The sequence below is a fragment of the Lytechinus pictus genome, chromosome 12 (assembly GCF_037042905.1).
Source record: "Lytechinus pictus isolate F3 Inbred chromosome 12, Lp3.0, whole genome shotgun sequence".
In the NCBI taxonomy this organism is placed as follows: Eukaryota; Metazoa; Echinodermata; class Echinoidea; order Temnopleuroida; family Toxopneustidae; genus Lytechinus; species Lytechinus pictus.
Window position 1 is genome coordinate 30,891,597 of NC_087256.1, and position 23,627 is coordinate 30,915,223.

At 36.2% G+C, this 23,627-nt stretch overlaps 1 protein-coding gene across 2 annotated transcripts; it reads left to right on the plus strand.

The window, feature by feature from the left end:
* Nucleotides 1-393: 393 nt before the first annotated feature.
* LOC129272789 (uncharacterized) lies at nt 394-20,949 on the plus strand. 2 transcript variants are annotated; one of them, XM_064107412.1, is made up of 15 exons: nt 394-1,268; nt 2,058-2,261; nt 3,518-3,817; nt 4,663-4,875; nt 5,511-5,564; nt 7,770-7,880; nt 8,578-10,115; nt 10,886-11,137; nt 12,781-13,023; nt 13,664-13,897; nt 14,047-14,597; nt 16,140-16,272; nt 17,653-18,016; nt 18,735-19,347; nt 19,424-20,949. In XM_064107412.1, exons 1-13 carry the CDS (start codon nt 956-958, stop codon nt 17,698-17,700), a joined length of 4,194 nt encoding a protein of 1,397 aa, XP_063963482.1. In that variant the 5' UTR covers nt 394-955; the 3' UTR covers nt 17,701-18,016; nt 18,735-19,347; nt 19,424-20,949. The 2 variants fall into 2 exon arrangements, with proteins under 2 accessions (XP_063963482.1, XP_063963481.1); XM_064107411.1 differs by having other exon boundaries at nt 17,653-19,370.
* Nucleotides 20,950-23,627: the final 2,678 nt, after the last annotated feature.

Sequence of the window (23,627 nt, forward strand, 5' to 3'; positions counted from 1 at the left end):
GAAGATATCTTTTACCTTTTAAAACTTGTTTCCTTGCCCAAAACACTTCAAAGAGTGCATTGCGCCCCACCGCACTCCCCCACACACCGAGGCCATCGAGATGTTATTTGCTTTACACTGAGCTGTGATTTACATGAAATGGCTTAGGCTTGATTTTCATTTAGTTAATCATTGTCAAGCTTGGAAAAAGTGTGGAGAAACAAGTATTTAAATGAAAAATGAAATGTAAACCCACTTTAAATGATAAAAACTTAGTGAAAAAATGCTGGAGATGTCTGATATAAACTTTTGTTCAGATTCAGTTATGTCTTCAGATCCAGCTGGCACAAAAAGGGTAAAGATTGTGCTTACTAAATGTTAAAATTTCAATTTGGGTGGCAAAATTGTTACAAAATGCTTGAATGTATCTGTTTTATTTCAATGGACTAAAAGTGCAAGGGAGATGTATGAGAAATGTTTCGCAGGGTAAGTTTGATTTTGCCCTATCCCCTTGACACAGCGTGAAAACGAGCATTTCTGCGCAACAGATTTCTGCGAGCTTTACAAAAATTGACAGTACTCATTCAAGTGTAACATTCTGTCATAACTTTTACTTTCATTGGATAGATGAGACCCAAACCCAAGATTATAAGTGAAAAAAATACCCACATGTTGTATATTTTTTAATTCCCAGGGCTTTTTCAAAGTGTAACCTTTTTTTGATACGCACTGTATAGACCAAAGAATCTCAACTTAATTCTACCTCCTATTTGTATCAAAAGAATAGACTGTACTAAATTAATCAAATATATTTCATCAATTGAAAATTTGTCTTTCAGAGTGAATTAACTTACATATCATACAAAAGGGCAACCCCAACCCAAACAATTAATACAGAAAAAAATGCACAACCCCACCCCCTTCCTCTTATGGGTATTAACTCTGCTACCATTCATAAATTGTTCAGATATGTCAAATGATATTCCATTTCTTTAAAATCATTTCCTTTCAGGTAGTGATGGCAGGAGGTGTTAGTGATGCCATATTGCTGTACCTTTCCAAAAACATTGATGCAGCAGTTTATCCAATCAATGAGTTTTCTATAGATCTGGGCTTTGATACTGCCGTTGCCACAGCTGCAGAGCAGATGTCAATACAGTCTCAGGATCCAACAAGGAAATATAAGATTATTTTAGATAGGTTTGTCTTGGAGAATGGTCGAAATGCTCAGAACCTCATAGATGTATTTGAAGATAAGAAGAAGCTCCTTGTTGATATTCTCAAAGAAGGTATGTCCCTGTAGTTTTCTGCTGGAGATAAATTCAATTGAAAAATAGATTAAATAAGAAAATATTAAAGATCAAACTTCATTGTGGTATCGTACAAGTTAAAAGTTGAACTGACTGGTCCACCAGGGCTCCACCAATGCTGCCAATCACTGGTTAAATTTCCTGCAGCTCGATGGACTGATGAAACAGGGAAATACATAAGAAATAAATCATGGAGTCAAAGACTTTGACAATATATTTGTTTACAATTCACTACCATTCTTCTTCTCTCCAATATTACACTATCATTCCAGTGCACAATCGGCTACCTAAACTAAGTGCAATTATTATATTTTTTATTTTCTCATGCCCTTTTGAAAGACATAACTTGTCTGGTATGCACATTCCTACTTAAAATCACACGATTTGACACTTTGCACATTTCACTGGAATAAATGTTTTAAAAAATTACTTTTTTTACCATGAATTATTCAACTTAATGATCTAAAATTGCTCCCACATAATCGTGACAGTTCATTTTTCTGGGTGAATTGGTCAAAATGGAAAAAAAAATGCAATCATTTTGAGTATATGATACCATAATTTTTCTTAAAATTAGGCTGATCCATGTCTTTTCAAAATACATAAAAAATACAGATTTCAATGGATTTCCAATTGAACTTCAAACTGCCACCAGTTTTCTCCTGGTTTTAGCCCCAGTCATATGTTTTTATTTTAAAGCCGTTTCCCAAAATTTACAATAAAAGTCTTTATGAAATTGATACATTGTTCATTGATCCTAATTTACAGCCATCGAAAAAGAAAGAGCACAGAAACAAAATCAGTTTAAACGTATTCAAGCACCTAGAGCTGTTGAAGATCCAGGACGTACAGGGACCAAGAATCGCCCACGACATGTCACTCTACAGGCCCCCCAACAACGTCCCATATCATCGAGTCGAGATCAGTCAAATCCATCTCCTTCAAACCAGATTTCTCAAAACAGATTAGAAGGTAAACCTTTCTTTTGGGACTCAATTCTACTGTGTGAATTAAACAAAACTTAACTCATCACAAATCCCCAATCTAAGGAAAAAGTATTCTATGAATACATAGTTATCATATATGGCCTGAAAGAGTAACTTCTCCCAAATAATATGATACCATATGTGTGGTATGGGTTAACGCTTGGATAATCAGGAGGTATTTTATACTATGATGTAAAGTTTGATTTGCGCAAAAGTAAGGCATGGCTCCAATGAATGAATCCAGATGCCAATGATGTCATAATCCCACATAAATTTGGAAACATATTGGCAGACCCCCTTTTCAATGAAATTAACGTGAGAATTGATACTACAAAGAGTATATTAGTATTGCAATGGATTTTAATGCAACCCTTGTAGGATTATGTCATCATTGACATCTGGATTCATTAACTGGAGTCATGCCTCCCTTTGCTCAAGTCAAAATTTACATCACTGCAAAGAAAACTTACTAATTATCCAAGCGTGAAGATATACAACATGAATATGGTATCAAATTATTTGGGAGTAGGTTATTCTTTCCGGCCATATATGATGATTATGTGCTCATTTCATATTTTCCTTAAATTGGGGATTTATGAGATATCAAGTGATTTTTTACTCACAAGGTAGTTCCATGTACATGTATATGCATAAACAATGCATAAACATTGTAAACAGTGGGAAGATGACTGTTCAAATTTAAGTCCATTCACCCCATGGTCACCATCCAAGAAAATAAATATAAATTTGAATAAATCAGACAGAACGTAGAGACCAACCACTTTTTAATATGTTACAGCCCATTTTCCTAGACACATTAACTGGAAGTATTTTTATTTTTGCATGGTAGCTGCTTATAGATTGTCTTTGTTTGGTTTGCCACATTTGTTAGTATCTGGTAGAAATGCAGCATTATTACAACATTAATCTTTTATTTGTTCATCCTATATACGATGACATGATATCATTAGATTAATCTTTTATTTCTTGGAAGGAGAGGGAGGGGGCAAAGGGGTAGCACCAAGGTATCTTGAAAGGGGGCAAGATCTAGATGACCTAAATGTGACATTATTTTTTTTTCTCAATTAAATAACAGTGATATAGAGTTGCATGACCATATCAGTCACCTTAATCCTTAATATAAGTATCTGTGAAACACAGCCTTTTTAAAAATTTGGAATATTGTTGCTCTCATGATTCCAAATAATATATTATGTATGGGTAATTTGGTTGCTTCCCCAGGTAACCCAAAGTCCACAGAAAACATGGCAGATTTTGATGATATCTTGAAGGTTGTTGCCAGAAGAGTCCGGCAAAACTCAGAAATCGACGCATTAGGAAAACAGCTTGGGTTTACTCCTGAAGACATTCAAGGATACATAGCATCGAATCACAAAACACAAAATATTACGTGGGATGGAACTCTTCAAATGCTCCGGGATTGGCTCAAAGATCAAAGTATTGCCACCGAGAGAAAAGGTTTGGAGAATGCTCTGGAGAAATCAGGTCAAAAACGTCTTGCTGAAGAAATCTTTACCTCAAGTAAGTATCAACGGCCTTACTCAAGAAACTTAAAGCTGTTTTTGAAAATTCACTTTTAGTACATCCTACTCTTAAATAAGTAATAGTAGAATCTTAATGATGACTTAATGAACTAGTAATAATGTCAAAAGTGCAGTGTATAATCCTCTTTTAAAGAAAATGTTTGTTTTTTCAATTATTATAAATTGGATTAATTTCATTATAAAACAGAGAAGGTATATTTTAACCAGGCCCTTTGTCAGAGATAATGGGACAAAACCCTTGATACTATAACATATAAGAAATGGGAGGCACATTAATGGTATTTTCTTGTAAATGGGTCTTTCTTGAAATTTCTGAATAAGAGTGAAAACAGATTCTCTTATGAGTATCTGCACAAATTTTGAAATCAAATTATATTGATGATTGTGATATCTTTATTAAAAATGGCATTCCTTTTTTATGGGATGCCCTGTATTCTATATTTGTTGCACAAAATGATTCTCCTTTATACAATTTTATGAAATTACATGTATTACTGAAAATGAAGACATTAACAAATTTTGTATTCATTTATATTATAGTGAAAAGAATGAGACCCTGATTGAAAGTAGGTCTTTACACAAAACTAGCACATATAAATCTTGCTGTAAGTGGGCCTTCTGTACACAAGGCGTTGTAGGCTATGGATTCAGACCCCATAACTCAAGTGAAGGGGGTTGGCACAGCGGACTAGGAAGAAGATGTGGTTGGTTTTAAAGAAATGTTATATTTCTAAATTTCACCTTATGGATGTAGTCGTACCATTTTGATTGAGAGAAATGGCAGTTAGAAATGATTCATTGTTCATTGGTCCTTTTATGCAGAAAATGTGCAGAAACCAAGTAACCCTGAACATTATCAAGAACCCAGAGAAGCTGAGAGGAGGGGACATACAGAAACTGAAGACTGCTCACCAGATGACAGTCTGCTGGTATCCCAACAACGTACCGAGGCATCGCACCAGAATAATCCACCACCCCAACCGGTTCCATCTCCTTTAAACCAGATTTTACAGAATAGGAAACTAATTGTAGCAGGTAAATATTTCTCTCTTGAGATTATATTTTTATTGAACATCAATGATTTTATTATGTTTTCAGGTGAAAGTTTTTCTAAGAGGTAACATTATTTAATGAATGAAGATGAAATGGACATATAGAGAAGAAACTGATTTTAAAAGTCAGGTGCATATCCAGCATCAGATAATGATAATAATAGTACAGTTCTTAATACGCATAACACCTACATATCTCTAGTCTATGCGTGAGGAAAGCGGGAAATGTGGTTAGAAGATTAAAAAATAAGACATCAACTATACATGATAAACATCAAATATTAAAACATGGATTGAACCAAACTAAGTTAAACATTCTGAAAGAGGTAGGTTTTTAATTGGGGACAATAGTGACTATTATGCTTGTGCATGGGCCCATAAATTTCTTTGTCGTAGTTGATGCTGGATATGCTAGTGAAAGGAATGAGGTAATTACTGACAAAGTAATTACAATGTTAATATTTGTGTTTAATATTTACCATCCTTTAAGTAAATGAATGGTAATTCTCTTCTCCTTACAATGATGAACAGTTGTTTCAGTTCAATGAATTTGGTAGAAATGTAATCATTTACTAATTTGTGTCATGTTATTGATAGTGATTATTTGTTTCATTGCAGTTGTCAGTATCATTGTGGTTTTCTTGGCTTACATGTATAAGAATTCATTTTATGGTAAGTCAGAGCAAATCATCCCTGAAATATGAGTTTATTATGAGTTTTACACTATTATTTGATCCACAAAACACACAAAAAACAAAAAAATACAGGCAATCAAGTACTAGTATTTTAGATATCACTTACAAATTTTCAATTGATCTTGATTTCTGTTGTACAGTATGTCAAAGTATTCAATCAATTATATAATTTGCAGAACATGCAGGACTTTGTCTCGCCCACCAGAGGTGAAGGAGAGACTCAGGGATCAAAATGTTGTCCGTCCGTCTGACCGTTACAAACATTATGACACATAACTTCGCAACCGTAAGTCACTTTTCAACCAAACTTGGATGGTAGATGTGCTAATGGGACCTGCATGTTATGCTGCAGTCAGAGGTCACATGGTAAGATCAAAGGTCATTTTAAGGTCAACGTTACAGTTTATGTGCAAGACTCTCTTATGACTCATAACTCCGCAACCAGAAGTCACTTTTAAACCAAACTTGGGTTGTGAATTTACTTAGGAGACCTGCATGTTGTTGTGTTTGGAGGTCACATGGTAAGGTCAAAGTTCATTTTGAGGTCAACCTTAAAGTTTTCATGCAAGACTCTCTTCTGACACCTAACTCCGCAACCGTAAGTCACTTATCAACCAAACTTGGATGGTAGATGGACTTTGGGGACCTACATGTTATGCTGCAGTCGGAGGTCACATGGTAAGGTCAAAGGTCATTTTCAGGTCTACGTTAAAGTTTACATGCAAGACTCTCTTCTGACACCTAACTCCGCAACCGTAATTCACTTTTCAACCAAACTTGGATGGTGGATGGACTTGGGGAACCTGCATGTTATGCTGCAGTCGGAGGTCACATGGTAAGGTCAAAGTTCATTTTGAGGTCAACATTAAAGTTTACATGCAAGGCTCTTATGACACCTAGCTAACTCCGCAACTGTAAGTCACTTTTCAACTAAACTTGGATGGTAGATGGACTTGGGGGACCTGCATGGTATGCTGCAGTCGGAGGTCACATGGTAAGGTCAAAGGTCATTTTCAGGTAAACGTTAAATTTTACATGCAAGACTCTCTTCTGACACCTAACTCCGCAACCGTAAGTCACTTATCAACCAAACTTGGATGGTAGATGGACTTTGGGGACCTACATGTTATGCTGCAGTCGGAGGTCACATGGTAAGGTCAAAGTTCATTTTGAGGTCAACATTAAAGTTAACATGCAAGACTCTTATGACAAATCCCACTTATCCCACTTATTTCACATTGAAGTTTTGATACAATTCTGTTGCGTGCCCTCGCAGATCACAATATTTCTGGTTATTTTCATAAGTGGGCGACACAAAATCGCTTATGCCTTGTTTGGTCCTAAAACTCATTTGCAACTGATTACAAGATTCTTGCCATACCCCTTGTACATGCAGTCCTTTAATGAGTTCAGTTCTTGTTACAGCTTAAAATACCTAAATATACATGTATGTGAGCACGGTTTATCTTTGCGTGATTCACAGGATATGATGCATTAATCCATTGTTGGAAAAACAAGTTAATGATAGTTACACTCCATTATTGTCTACTGTGGTAGGATTTTTCTTTCTTTATAAAGGGATACTAATGGGGGGAGTTGGTGTTATATTTTAATCAGGGGGATGATTATTCAGGTTCTGTCTGTTTGTTGCACATTGTTTAGTTAAATGCACAAAGCAGCTCTGGCACAAACAGGATCTAGCATTTGAACTATATTTAAGCAGATTGAGGTTGAACAAGGTTTCGAGGATAAGGGGGCAATTTAGACTGCACTGAGGACGAAATTGTCAATTGCCCTGGGTTATTTCTGATGCTGAGTTGTAAAGTTTGTGTTACAGTTAATATTTCGAGAGATACTTACTTGTTATTTACGTATCATTCAATATTTGAGAAGCATGTTTGAAACTTTCATGATTTTTTCTAACCGAACTGATTCTTTTAAAAGCTACCAAACCACCAAGAAAGATAACAAACAGTCCTTTTCAGGACTACATACACGGTGTTTACCACAAAACTTCCATTATTAAAACTGATTCAAGTCTACAGATTTTGTACAAGCACATGCCATCTTTGTCAAGTAAATGACAAAAATACTGCATTTCCATAAACATAATTCAGTTTATGTAGATACAGTATGATACGTATTCATCTTATATAGTTGTATTTTTTTCTCTTTGAAAAAGCTGAAATATGTGCATCATCACCCTGTGCAAATGGTGGCACCTGTGAGGAGCATGATGGGGGATATATGTGTTCATGCAGAACTGGATACGGAGGTGATACTTGTGAAATAGGTAGGTCTGTAATTAATCAGGTTCCATTTACTGTAATGTCATGTTATTTGAAAGGAAGGTATGACTTGGGTCATTTGAGCCAAGTCCCTCTACTAGTCCTGGTTTATGCCAGCTTGGTCTGAACCAGTCTGTATAGATGGACTTGCTTTCTCCATTTAAACCCTTTTGGACCATGTTTCATCTTGTCTTTTAAACTGGAAGATAGTTTGGGCTAATTATCACTTGGCCTAAGTACTCTTTTGTCTTAGCCTACCTAAAACTAGCCCAAGCACCTTACACTGAATGGGGGGGGGGGGAGGTACAGCTGATGATATTAGAGGTACTGCGTGTAATCATTAGACCAAGTGAATGAAATAGTATGTAGGTGGGCTGGGTGTAGACTAAATGAAGATAGACCACCAGGAATTAGACTAACTGTTACTCAGGTCCATTGTTAATCATGAGATTGTACTGCAGTCCTTGCCATGTTGGCCTAGTACTTATAGTTTGTTACTCTAGTATCTTCAAGTATAAATTGCAAGGAATATTTTGATACAGAGAACCATTTTAAATTATACAAATCTTTATTAACTCTGATGGTTATCAATAATTTATAAGATTTTCATTTGAATTATGATACACATGAATCATGCAGTGAATATTAAATTTTATTCAGGTACATAAATAATGAACTTTTTGTTTTGTGTATATATTCTAGAATACATAGCAGAAGACTTCAGCCTTGAAGACTGTCAGGAAACCTTGCAAAGACACTACGAGGAGCATCTCTTTAAAATTCAAATTAAGCCGTGGGACCCGTATGATTACGTAAACCTCGAGAATTACTACACAACAGTCAGCCTCTACAAGGAAGACAAGAATAACATCCCAGACAAACCAATGCAGAAGTCGCTCTTGAATGGATCCGTCAACGACATCTTCCAGACCAAAGTTCGGGGATCATTGCCAGAGAGAATCGTGCTGTTTGGGGAAGCTGGGAGGGGAAAAAGTACGGCTGTAGCGAAAATGGCTTATGATTGGGCTAATAAAAAGGACGATTCCCCTTTAAAGAATGTGAAGTTGCTATTTGTGATCAAAATGAGAGAAATGAATATTAAAACAGGAATAACTGAAGCCATTGTTTCATTGCTTGGGAATAAATACAAGAAGTATCAAAGGCATCTAGAAGATTACATTGATTCCCATGAAAAGGATATAGTCATCCTCTTTGATGGTTATGATGAATTCGCAGGAGAGCTAGACTGCCGCAGTAATGGTGGTGACGTCATGGATATCTTATGTAAGAAGAGATGTAGGCGATGTCGGGTATTGGTGACCTCTCGTCCGGTTAGAATAAAAGACTTCAATACAAGGCAAGTATACTACTCCAAGATGGTAATAGAAGGATATTCTCAACAGCATGCCACAGATTTCATCAATAAATTCTTTCTTTCCTATGAAACAAAAGGTAAAGAACTGAAGAAATATTTGGAAGAAGACATCGTGACCAACGAAATGATTGCCACCCCTCTCTTTTGCACCATGGTGTGTTATTTGTGGAATGAAGGCTATATTCATGGGAACTTCACTCGAACCAAACTGTTTGATGACATCATGGAGTTTTTGAGGACACACCTGAATGCCAAGGATGAACAGGATGAAGAGATTGAACAAGACATGCTCAGTGACACTGTTGTGTCATTAGGGGAAGTTGCTTATACGAAATTGAGCAACAAAGATGATTTAAATCCATTACTGTTAAGGGATGACGATCTTAGTGAGGTCCATGATCACAAAGTTTTCATCAGCTACTCTCTTGGTTTGCTAACCAAGGACATGAAGACAGATCGTCAAATCATCATCTACATTGAATTCTTTCATAAGCTAGCTCAGGAATATTCGGCAGGAAGATACCTTGCAAGCGGCATCGATGCGGGAAGAATCGTCACTGATGGCTTTCCAGAAGTAGTCTTTGACATCAAAGAGATCCTTCAGTTTGCTTCAGGTACATCGGTTTTCGCTTGTCGGAAGATTGTGACATCTCTTATCGATGAAGGTCGCCGCTCAGCTTTTGCCAATAGGAATTACCTCTACCATCCCATCATCTTAGATTTCATCAGCGAAGCAGGGACCTGTGCAGACGATTCTGGACCTCACTTGATACCTTTCTTAGAAGATGGAAAACTTCAGCTGAGACAAGTCACGGCATCAACCGTTGTTGGATTTGACAAACTTCCTGGATCCGTAAAGCAGAAGGTAAAAAGAATAGATAGGATTTGGGATGGAGAAAAGTTGAGAGAGAAGAAATGAAATCAATGGATGGGTAAGAATAGCGGCAAGAGACAAAGAGATAGAGAGAAATAAATAGAGGCAGTAAACAGAAGGGGAAAAAAATGAACTTTGCCATCCTATGGTGACTTCCAGGAAATCTGTGACTGTGATTGGCTGAGCATTGTTACCATGGAAACTAACATTGGATGGCAAAGTTACTATAAAAATAACCTTTATAAGGCTTCAGTTGTATTTCATTGCAATAAAAAAAAAGAGGACTAGAATTTGATGGCCTGCCTGATTTTCACATATATTGAAGTTAGTTGTTAGTATACATGTACTCTGCCTTATCTTCTTTCCAATATTGTATGTAGAAAATCTGTGCCCTCCGATTTGATGTCAGTTGCAATTTGCAAACCGCAAGCATGATTGGTTGATAGTGGATATGATGGAAATATGCACTTATAAATGCAAACTTGAGATTTTTCACTACTTTTCGTGAGCCCTGTTACATTAAAGTTATTAGCGCCATGAGTATCTTTGAATGGTGCTTGTGCCCTATAAAACAACATCATTATCATTGTATTCAATGGTAATTACCATGGTAACAATGCATAACAGTCAATAAGAAAAAACAAGGATTTCATAGAATATACCATTGGATGGCAAAGTTAATTTAATAAAAACTATTTGTGATGTATTTTAACTGACTCAAGACACTAGAGATGAGCTTTTCATTGTTCTTTTCACTGCAGATCACAACGATCGACATCTCTGGAACAACAAGCTCTCCTGATTTATTTGTAAGACTGTGGAACAACATTCATACTTGCATCAACCTGAGATATATGGAGATGTATCGGCATGTTCCACCAACAATCTCGTCTCGGATGAATAAACTATACCAGATCAATAGCTTCACCACGAGTATACAGCCTCCTGCGGATGACTATGTGAAAATCATGGAGTTCCTCCCAAACCTCAATGAACTCATCATTTATTGTGATGTAAGAATTTTTGTCATCTATTTGATGTTGTGACATTGAAATTTCAATCATTTTAAAAAACTAGTTTTCTGCTCTATATTTTTTTCAACCTGTTTTATATGAACTAGTGCATGCTATTTTGTGCTACAAAATCTCAAAATGGCTCTGAATATAAGACATACTCAATGGCCCGTATTCTGAAGTCAGGTTTAACGTAGATCATGGTCTAACTCTGTGCTAAATTTATGGGAAGCCAAGAGTTTCAAAATTTTTATGAAGTTGTATGTTTCTTATGTTTACTGTGCTCTTTCCTGATTCATCGATGGTGTAGACAATCATCTATTTATACTTCCTACACAATTATGAATGATTTGAGAGCCAAATGAGCTGAAATATGATATCTCTACTGTTAGTGATTTATGTAACAATTTGCTATCCATACTTAAACAACAATTTCAAACCTGACTTTAAGTTAAACCCGACTTCAGAATATGGGCCATATGTTGCCTCGCACTTATTCATTCTTGCATTTGCTCTTGATGAGTGTTAGATGAAGAAATTTGAGCATGTCTTTATTTGGTGACACAACATTTGCTCCTGCGACAATTGCTCTGTGCTTAATTTCGTCTAAGATGTAGGGTTAGGGTTGTGATGGGGTTTTATGTTAGGTCGAGGGTAGGTATAGTGTTAAACCCAGGGTTGAAGTTGGTCATTCGATAAGTATGTGGAATTTAGAGCGGAGCAAATTTCATAGAACCCTTTATTGTGTGCCATTTTGAAAAAACAAAAACAAATAATGGTCAGGTTGAACTTTGTGATGTTATACCCCCTTTACACCAGATGAAGTTTCCGCTACGTTCTTGAAGTTCAGAAGCAAACCAACGTGGCACCAGTTTCGTAATGCCCCCATTACACCGGAGGAAGTTCCCGCTACGTCCTTGAAATTCCGAAAAAAATGGCAGGGACGTAGCGATAACTTCCTTGTTTTCGAAAAATATGAAATCGTCCGTGCATGCTACGTCTGCGCTACGTCCTTGATACGTTCATGGTGCGTTAGTGGTATTCTTTCCGTGTCCGCTACGTCCATGTTACGTCGGAGCTTTTAGTACGCGATAAGAAGGTCCTTAGTGCGTCAGTACTACGCACTGCTCAGATGGCGCTCCCGCTACGTGGACTTTGGACATGTTCAAAGTCCACGTAGCGGAAAATTTGTCTCCGGAGATCATGCAGACTATGCCACGTCAATAACAGTTCTCGCTACGCTCTCAGTACGCTGCAGCAGTTCCCACTACGTCATGGCCATTTTTCTTTGATGTAGCGAGAACTGCATGGACGTAGCGTTGGTATAATGGGGGTATTAGTGGCAATGCAGCCATCTTGGATATACTTTCGCACCATTGTAAATACCCTTGAGTGTGCTGCATTCCCACTATCACACTCTCATATTCTGCCATGAGGATGAGCTATAAAACTTGAAAAAAAAACTTCAGGCTGTCACTTTGTAAATTCTGGACTGCTAAAGGGGTTTCCAAAAGATGAATGATTGATAATCTCAATATGCCAGCTGCGGAACGAGTGGCGTGAGCAGCAATCCTCTATCATACAGTTTAATATTAAGAATGGCAAGGTTTATTTTATCCTTTTGATCTGGGATTTCCTTTCAGGATTTTGGAGATCAGTCAGAATTTGCCCTCACACCTGAAGTATTTGAGAAGCTGTGGAATCAGTTGGAATCCTTGACCCTTCTCAGTCGTCTTTCTCTGCCCATACCTGCCGGCGTCAGTTTTGACCTGAAGCCACTCGCATCAATCCGTGTGTTTGAGACAGACAATGTGATTTCTGTTAGCAGCCTTGTACATGTTTTAACGTTCCTTCCAAAGATGAGGGAGTTGATCATTTCCGAAAAGGTGAGTCACTCTTAATTAATATAAATACTGATCATCCTCATCATCATCATCATCATCATCAATAGCATTGTCAATAGCATGGCCTCAAATTAAAGCAATAACAAATATTTCACAAATTATATGATAATTTTGCAGTTGATAAATTAGAACGACATATTAGTACCTGATGATTATTGTTTTGATAAGGATAATTATGCCCTGTTAATTGACAGATAGTCAAGTGAAACAGTTTCTGACAGCATATAGTTGTTGATTTGTTTTGTTATGTTTTTCCTTTTGTTTGATTTGTGACTCTGTTTATTGTTAGAAATTTAATTTAATTTATCATTGTAACTTATGTTCAATAATTTGTTTAAAAAATTGTTAATTTCATTTTGATTGTAATCCTTTATGTTTGGATTTGAAATCAATGAAAATAAACTTGAAACTTGAAACTCATCATCATCATCATCATCATTCATCACCATCATTATCATCGTCAACATTACAACCATCACCACCATCATCATCCTTCTACATCATCATTCATCATAGTTGCAACTTGTTATTCTATGTTTTTGTAACATTAAATAGAATTTCCCCTTTCACCCAATTTTAAATTCAAATTCGTAAATTATCTTTATTCATTACATGTTTGCAGGAAATTCCTGAACTGAACTACAACTCCGCTGCATTCTGTCATCTTTGGGATAGCCTTCATACCTCGCCTGATCTCACACAGCTTTTTCTTCCTCTCCCGGCCACAGCCTGTATCCATTGTGACCTCAAGCCACTCCAGTCGGTCCAAGTCTTTGAAACAAAATCAACTTCCCTCGACATTCTAACTGTCTTGTCCAACCTTCCAAATTTACAGAAGCTATATTTACATTCTGATGTAAGTACACTTATATTTTGAAAAGGCATACAGAGTTTAACATTTCATGTTATATTCTTCAACTCTGAATTTTATGATTTACTATAACAAATATGTATTTGTACATTTTCTTGTCACATGCATTTATTTTGTTTTATATTTTTATTCAGATACCGGGATATCCAGAAATAGACGTTAAAAAGGCACACAAGTTCTTCATCAACTTGTGGAGTATCCTCCTTACTTATCGTGATCTGCATCATTTGAGACTGACCATTCCTACATCTGTTCCGACCTTACATCTTGATCCCCTCGGCTCTGTGGAGACTTTCCAAACGAAAATCAAATCTCAAATGGATGTCTTTGCAATACTTCTATCCCGTCTACCAAATATCATGGAGCTCGATATTTTTGCCACGAATAATTACGATAGGAAGTTCCAAGAGGATGAGTACTATGATAAAGTCGTTTTAGCTATTGTCGATGGGATGGTGAAGAATTACATCCAACCAACAGTTCTCAATGTGACCTTTGACCCTAGAAGTAAGGCAAGCAATACAGTGTCGCGTACCTCTGTTGAGAAGTTTATTCAAATGTTAAGGACCCGTGGCTCAATGGAAAAGGTTGAAATCGTCAGCTTTAATTACTGCGTGTTCAACGAAACTGACTTGGTAAAAATCATCGCAGCCATCAGGGAAGTCGCATCTATTACTGTTTTCAGGTATGTTTGTGTTATAGGGAAGCAACTTCCTTGCGCTATCTAACCCAGACTAGGGCTATGTGTCACAAAGAGTTGCATTTGATCCGATCAACCACAACTATGGACAGCAGCAATGTCAACATCTAAAATTGAAATTTGTTCAAAATATTTTCGAGATATGATGTATTCATACATTCATCATTCTCTTGATCATTCAGTGTGATTCCCTTTGTTTACTAAGGAGATTGTGCAAATTTCCTTTAGAAAGAATTATGGTATGGATGGATTTCCATACAGTTGAGATTAATTGGATCAATCGTAACTCTCTGTAAGACGGGCCCAGGGCCATGTCTCAAAAAGAGTTATGATAGATTAAAATCAAACTAAAATTGTTGGTGATCTAAATTTTTAGAAATTAGGAAGTTAGGATTGTTTGTCAAATGTATAAATATGTATGTCATTGTATAGTGTTGTATTCGCTTTTTATATGCCCAAAACAGATTTTTGTGTATTTCTTTTTATACATGACAATAAATTAACTTGAATCTATGAGTTTAAATTGAATCCATTGCAAAATAGTATTGTAAGAATTGGCCCTGGTCCGTGTTACAATAAACAAATATGGTATCTTTGCTATTGGTGATAACAAGGACATCTAAATTTTGAGTGACTGTTGGGCCCCTTTTTCCATAATAGTAATACTGTTGGAGGCAATTTTACTAACAAAGAGGTTCAATGCAGTTTATTACCAATGTTCATTGTGACATCAATTTGTCAATATTGGTGTAATTGAAGGCTATACTTGAATAATCAAAATAGGAAATTTTGATAGTCTTTCTATTGAGAATAAACATGGAGGAATCTCCAATTATGTTGCCCATAGATGAAAAATGATATATTAAAAAATTCCAGCCCTTGTAATTACTGAGATTTAGATTTAGATTTAGATTTATTTATTTCCACAATCTGGTAAAAATACAGGTACAATAGCATAAAAAACACATTAAAAAAATACATTCAAACGTGAATACAAAAGGGTACATTATAAATATAGTAAATATTAACAGAAAGTGGTGGGATTAACAATAGGCCTCAAGACCTTTCAAAGGTCAATCCCTATAACACAAAAGATTTACCAACACAAAAGATTTACCAAAACGAAAACCAAGGGGGGGGGGGGGACGGATAAGGCAAATTAATATGAGTTCAGAAGAAAATTTCTAAATGTTCGTTTAAAAGTCGAAAGACTTTGGCAAGATTTCAGGCTACTAGGAAGGCTATTCCATATACTCGGTCCTGAATATTTAACGGTTGATCGAGAAAAATTATATTTGTAATTGGGTACATACAAATTATCGTTCTGTCGCATATCATATACATATTTTTTCTTAATAAAACAATTACCTAAAAATTGTTCTAAGTAGAGGGAACAAGCAATACAATGTATCTCTGACAGGTTGTAAGAGTTGACTGGCTCTGCACTGACAACAATATGATTATCAATAATGTAACTTTTAATTTTTTATTTTTGTATCTTCCATTACCATTTTTTTATATTTTCAGGATTGATTGTAACTTACAACCTGAAGGCGTGCTCTCACGCTATGCCATACAACATGATTACAAGGAAGAAGATACTGACAATAGTGATAAACGTGGGTCGCTGATGCTTACTCTATTTTACAGAGATGAAGAGGTAAAAACTTACATTACATAGGGCCTTTTTTGTGCATGATTTTCCTGTGCAATGTAAGAGTTTATTGCAAAATGTGCCAAAATCTGACAAAGTTCCCATAGGCTTTATCTTGCCATGCAATATCATACAATATAGCACAGTAGATTGAAAATTGATCCCAAAAGGTTACACAATGTGTAAAAATGTATGAACTTTACTGTGGAATATTTATATGATATTGACTGGCCTTGAGGGTAACATCAAATATTTTGCCCACAACAGAATCAATCTTTAGACAAGGGCAATATGGTTCTGTTAAGGGCAATATATTTGATGTTTCCCTCAAGAAGAGCCAGTCAATATTATTATTATTACCCACAGCTGGATAATATGTAATTCAAGCTATTATTTGGAACAATTTATATGCCTGTTTCTGAAGTCTGGATATTCATGAACTTGGCAAATTAATCCTTGCTATTAAGTGTGACATAATAGCATCCAAAATATGACTTTTACTGAGTTGATAAAATGCCTTGTATAGGTAATAATCAGTTTTATTGACTGGTCTTAGAATAATAATCATGAGAAATGATGATGATGATAATAATAGTGTCATATTTACCCAGGGTAGCCACTTCAATTCTGAAAACTGTTCTCCCAGTGGGTCCTGCTCACCATGAGAACTTTATTATTACCCCAGTTTTTGGTGGACTGCATATAGGTACTCAAGTATTTTAGTAATTATAATTGATTTATTTTTGCCATGAGAAACCAGGGGCCTGTATCATAAAAACTTTGCCCTAAAAAAACTCTGGCAAATTAACAAAAACTCTGATGTACATACTTCCTTCCTCGGGTGAGGACAGTGGTGTGCCACATTGAACATATAAACAGCTAGTCTTAAAACGTACCTTTTGAAATAATTAGCCAATAAGCTTTATTTTTGAAATGTTTTTTAGCACCTGTTTTTCTGCTTGGTAACATAATTATGGCAATATGAATGTATTGAGTAGTGAAAATTTCAAGTGGGTCTATATTACAAGACTGCACTGTTGAGAATGTTGCATTATGGGCAATGACTTGAAGTGGGGCTATTGAGGTTGCTGGCTCATATGCCCATCAAAATGTACTTCTAGATCAAATGCTTATCATATTGCTGTAATACTCATTTTCTTGACTTGGCTTTGTTTTGAAACCCTGACGATGTGGCTCCTAAAGACACCCCCCTTCCCCAACTTAATTTTGATAATGTTATATGTGAATTGAATTGATTAATTGTGTCATAGTAAGAGATGGAAAGGCATAATATTGTACACAATTATTTACTTTCTCAATCCATTCACCAAACTAATATTTCACAAATTTCTATGATTACCATCTTGATTTTTTTTTTCTCTTCAGACAAATGTTAGGACAGAGAGAAGTTTTATACTACCTCGACTGCAGTGACAAACTAGCAGCATTGAACACCCCCAAAAAAGGAGTGTAACTGAAATGAAAAAGATACTTGAAATAGAGCCTCTTCAACAGAGAGAGAAATTAGATCGTCTGACAATCTTCCAGCAGGCAGGGAGGAGTGAGCTTGCTGTGCCGGTTCAATCTGCTCTGTGCCTGGCCCAAAGGAACCTGTGTAACCCTTCAAGTGCTAATAGTATCATTCCGATTGCAACAAAGAAAAAATGTTTGAAGTTTTCCTTTATGCCTGTTCTGTTGTTGAATGGAACAACTTACCCAACTTGATCAAATCAATTCTTGACAAAGAAAAATTCAAAGTAATAATAATAATAGGCATTTATATAGCGCCATCTGTCTAGAAATATTCTATTCCGAGGCGCGATTTTATTAGTATTATTAACCCAGCTTTAGCTCGAGCTGCCTTTCAGCGCTCATGCATTCAAGGGATTAATCCTGCCGGGTACCCATTCACCTCACCTGGGTTGGGTGCAGCACAATGTGGATGAATTTCTTGCTGAAGGAAATTACCCTATGGCTGGGATTCGAACCCACGACCACAAGTAGCAATCCAGAAGTACCTAATGCCTCTCACCTCCACGTCGCAACCATCAGCGCACCCTACCCTGTCTGTTTGACGCCTTTTAGTGGAGTTGGGCAGTATCCTGGAAGTAAGTGAGTAATAAACCTTGGCCCCGTTGCCTGAAAATTGGTTTAAAGGTCCTTTGGTAGATTTACTATCCCTCAATTAGGTTGCACTGGCCTAAAACATTTCCCATAGACTCGTGTGTTAAAGTGGCACTTAAAAAAATTCATAAAAAAATAAGGATAAAATTTGAGGGTCGATTGTTTACTACCAGTGGATAGGAAATATATCTGACATTCCATATCTGACCAGAAAAGGGTACCTCGACCGGTTCAGTTTAAAAGTAAATCGGCATTTATGAAGACTACGCTTGACAGGATCAAATTCAGCACCTGAGTCAGTAAAATGGCACTTATTCTTCCGCCAGTCAAATTTAGTTCCAAACTTGGTGATATATCTTCCCAATTTGGGAAAAGGAAGTTCAGTAGTTACCAAAAATAGAATCAGTGTTAGATGGACAATCATACTCATTCGCTTTTGTCAATCAGCAATATCAAACTAAAGAATTGAAAATGGGTTGGCTCGAATGAATATCTTTTGCCTGCCAGTTGTAATTAGGCCCCTTGTGACCGTTACTTCCTTGGAACCCTAATTTTGATTGGCTGTTGAGCAGCGTCAGTTACCAATGTATGACAAAGTTATACTTTTATGCAATAGGATCTTGATGTGTTGTAGTTTGAGAATTTATACTAGTATTCTACTTTGCTCAGAAAGAGTAACATTTGGCCATTCAGGGTCCTATTTCCTAAAGAATATTTATGATAACAAATGCACAATTTCTATAACAAATTTACTATCATCCAATCAGATTGAAGTATTTCAGTAGCTTTTAACTGTTATTGCAATTTTGTTATTGTAACAAGCTTTATGAAACGGGCCCCTGGTCATCTGAAGAGCATTTCATCAACTTTTGCATCTAACAAGTTGTCAAATCAGGGCCCTGTCTTACAAAGAGTTACTATTGATCCAATCAATCGTAACTCTATGGAAATCCATCAGTGTCATAATTTTTTTTTAGAGAGTCAAAAGGGGCCCAAGCTTTCGATCCTAGCAGAATCTTTGTCGGAGGCGAAGAACAAATTTGCACAGTGACCTTTGTATGCAAAGAGAATCGCAGTGAATTTTCAAGAAAACAATGAGTGCATGAATATACATCATTGCTTGAAAAAATTATGAACAAACATGCATTATAGATGTTGATGTTTCTGGCCGTCCATAGTTGCTATTGATCGGATCAATCGTAACTCTTTGTAAGATGGGGCACTGGTTTCACCATTAAGTGATAATGGGAGTGCAGTGACCTTGGACTCAGATTACCTGGGGAGTCTTACCTGAAAAAAAAAAATTGTCTGTTATTTTCCTGTAGATGAGAGAAGACCCAATGAAGCACTGGTGGATCTAGGGCCGGCTGTGCCCCCCCCCCTTTGAGAAGCAAAATTAAAATTTGTAATGTAAAAATTCTGTTAAAACAGAAGTGTGCCCCCCCCCCCTTTGAAAGTGAAGACCTTTTTTTTTTTTTGCTTGTCAATATTTCGGAGACGAAGAACCCTTAATTTTTGGTTAAAAGGTTAAAAACCATTTTTTATTTTGCTTGTCAAATTTTTCCTCAGAAAATGTGCCCCCCCCCCTTTTGGAAAATCCTGGATCTGCCCCTGCAGCTAGCGTAGGGCACCATAAATGAAAATTTGCGATCAACTTTCAAACAACCTTTTCAATTGGTTGATAGGGATGTGTTGAACAGTTTGTGCATATAATAATGCTCATGATTGGTCAGTGCTATTTTGTCACCACTTGCAGTCTTCATATTATGGATCCGAGGACTCTGACCTGTTTGACCATATTAGGAAAAAAAAAATCAACATTCCTTTAAGAAATACTGCTTATTTTTTATTATTTATACAGTCTTTCATAAGTTTTGGAACCCTAAGTAATGATTAATGAATGAGTATACATGAATTGTTCATTATGCTCTGTATCGTGACAGTTTACCTGCTTAGTACTTCCTCTCAGTTTCTTGTTTTGCGGCACATTCTTTTATTGATTAAGTTTTTTTTATCTGACATTTGTATTGAATTGCTTTGTAGTGTGATGCTGCAATTTGTACACTGTAGGGACTATGATAACTTGTGTATTGACCTTCTGAATTTATATGAACAGTACTAAATACTGAATGAAAATAATTGGCAAAAGATGTATTTTTTTAAACATGTATATATTCCTCGTGCCTATTTTAAAATAAAATAATTTGTATTTTATTGTAATCATTACAATTAAAAAGAAAATTCTATCATTCATTGATTTAAAAATGCAATAAAGTAATAATGTCGATAGACAATAAACATTTCCATAGTCCAATATGATTGCAGCTGAATTTTGACTACTATCAATGTCTTTGTTTATGAATTTAAGTACCTCATTATTTCATTGCATTCTGACTTTTTAACACTTTTGTGATGTCTTAAAAAATGGAAATACAATGAACCTGTTAACAAGAAGGCCAAACAATGTCAGTTTGTTTGGCTGCTTGCGAATATTTGTTCATGAAAATATGTGTATCTTTGTTATGTGAGAATAAAGCTTTGCAGTTCATAATAACATCATTTTTACTGAGACTGTTTTCTCTGAAATTATTCAATGATGTATTTTTATTGTTACATATATATTTATTTCCATTCTTCAAAAATATGTTTTTTTTCTTGTTCACATGTAGAGGACAAAGGGGAAGGGGGCTGCTTAACTGATGATCTTTGCACCATATGCGCTCAGTATACGCTTATACCTTTAACTAATATAATCCATACACATACCACTCATCAAGGCATTATAGGTCTCTCAAAAATCATGTCCAATATGGATGAAAAGATTAATGCTAGAAATGTATTACTTTTCTGTATTTTGGCTCCATATGTACTATAGTAGGTCCATGATATGACACATCAAGCAAAGTACTTCATGTCGTACATGGAATTTAAAGTGGGATTGAACCGACCAATACTGTGTGAAGTCTCTCATTTACAGATAGCATTAAAATGTACCATCCATCCATCCATCCATCCATTCATTTGTCCATCCATCCAGTCATTTATTCATCCATCCATCCATTTATTTATTCATTCATTTAACCATCCATCCATCTATCCATCCATTCATCCATCCATCCATCCAGTCATTCATCCATCCATCCATCCTCCCATCCGTACATCCAGTCATTCATTTATTCATCCATTCGTACATCCAGTCTTCCATTCATTCATCCATCCAGTCATTAATCCATCCATCCATTTATCCATTCATCCATCCGTCCAGTCATTCATTCATCCATCCATCCGTATATCCATCCAGTCATCCATCCATTTATTCATCCATCCGTCCGTCCATTCATTCATCCATCCATCCATCCATTTATCCATCCGTCCGTCCATCCAGTCATTCATTCATCCATCCATCCATCCATCCATCCATCCATCCATCCATCCATCCATCCATCCATCCATCCATCCATCCATCCATCCATCCATCCATCCATCCATCCATCCATCCATCCATCCATCCATCCATCCATCCATCCATCCATCCATCCATGATCCATCCATTAATCCGTCCGTCCATCCATCCATCCATTCATCCATCCATCCATCCCTTTATTCATTCATCCATCCATTTATCTATTTTTTATGGGAGTGATTTGATTTTGCTTCATTTATTCTTATTCCAAGACAAAAAGATAAGCATACACTGCGAGGTAGCTACGATTGGATAGAATAGTGACAAAAAAGGTTGGTAAAGGGATATATTGAAAAGCTTAGCTTGTGAAATAAATATTCAGTGCTTGATTGAAATTAATTAAAACAACATAAGTTAACATTTATTTATTATCAATTCACCATTCAGGGAGACAATTACCAAGTAAAACATATATACAAAATGAACACACATAATGCACGAACATTCTAAAACAAAGATTTTACATCTTTCTTCTTGAATGAAGCATTTTGATCTTGACACATTTTATAGATATTATAAAAGGGTAATGAATTTCGGTATCAATCAGTGAAGTGTTTTTATTTTCAAAAGATATTTGAATTTGATCATCAACTTCCAAGTAGGAGGCATATTTCTTAGTTTTGATCAAAATTACTAATGAAAAAAGTAGTTTTTGTAGCTAAAACAGAAACCATCTGAGTTTTGGGTATTAAAGCGATAGTCATACCCATATATAACTACCCACCTACATACACTTGTTCACCTACCAAACCCTAGTCTGCAAGTACAGACTCATATTTGACAGTACTTTCACCAATAACAGGTCTGAAGAAAGACTAGATAGAGCCAGCCACAGTATACACTCGGCTATGCAAATGGTGAAAACCAAGGGTCTGTGCATGCATGCCTCAGTGCAGACTAACCAAATCCTGCAAACCTACCAAACATGCGTGACCAATGAAGCCATAAACAAGTTTTTTCTCTGTGTGCAAAAGCGCTCCCTACAAGTTGTCGCCAGAATGACCTCGGGGGCGAAAAACCTTGGGGAAAAACATACCCTAAACACGTGTAGCTAATCTTAAAAAAAAGCTTTGGAAAAAAAACATACCCCGGCTAAACACATTTGACCCCACGATTTGGGGGCCAGTCAAATATATTGCTGTACCATGCGCATGACCAAAAAAACATGTTTAATAGCAGATTTCCTGTAAATTACGCTTATTTACTGCTTGCCTATTTAAAAAAAAATCATTGTCCAATCAATGCTGATGCACGCTTTTATCACACGCTATTTTATTCATGAGTCCAATCTTTTTAATTAATGAGTCCAATATTCAAATATAAGCGTAATTTATACAGGAAATCTGCATAAACCATGGGTTCAACCGAAACCACGTACTTTATGGGGCCCCATCATAAATAAGGGTAATACTGGACTTCTTAAAGTCGGGCAGATACCCGATGGTCGGACAAGGGGGGGGGGGTTGACAAAAAAGAAGCTATGAAAGGTCATCGCTATTGGAAACATTTTTCTCAGTGTTAAAAAAAAGAAAATAAAATTTAGTTAGATCGCGATCTTATCTTATGTACAATTAAGTTTGGCCTAATTGGGGACTCGATAGATACAGACCTAATACCCATAGAAAGATATCATATATAACCATTTTCACTCTCCTTTTCTTTAATTTTTCTCTCTTTTTTTTCTTGGTCGAAAAACTGTTGAGGGCCATATGGCCATGGCACCCCCCCCCCCCCCCCCATATCATATACGCTGCGCTAGCAGTAGCAGCTTGCT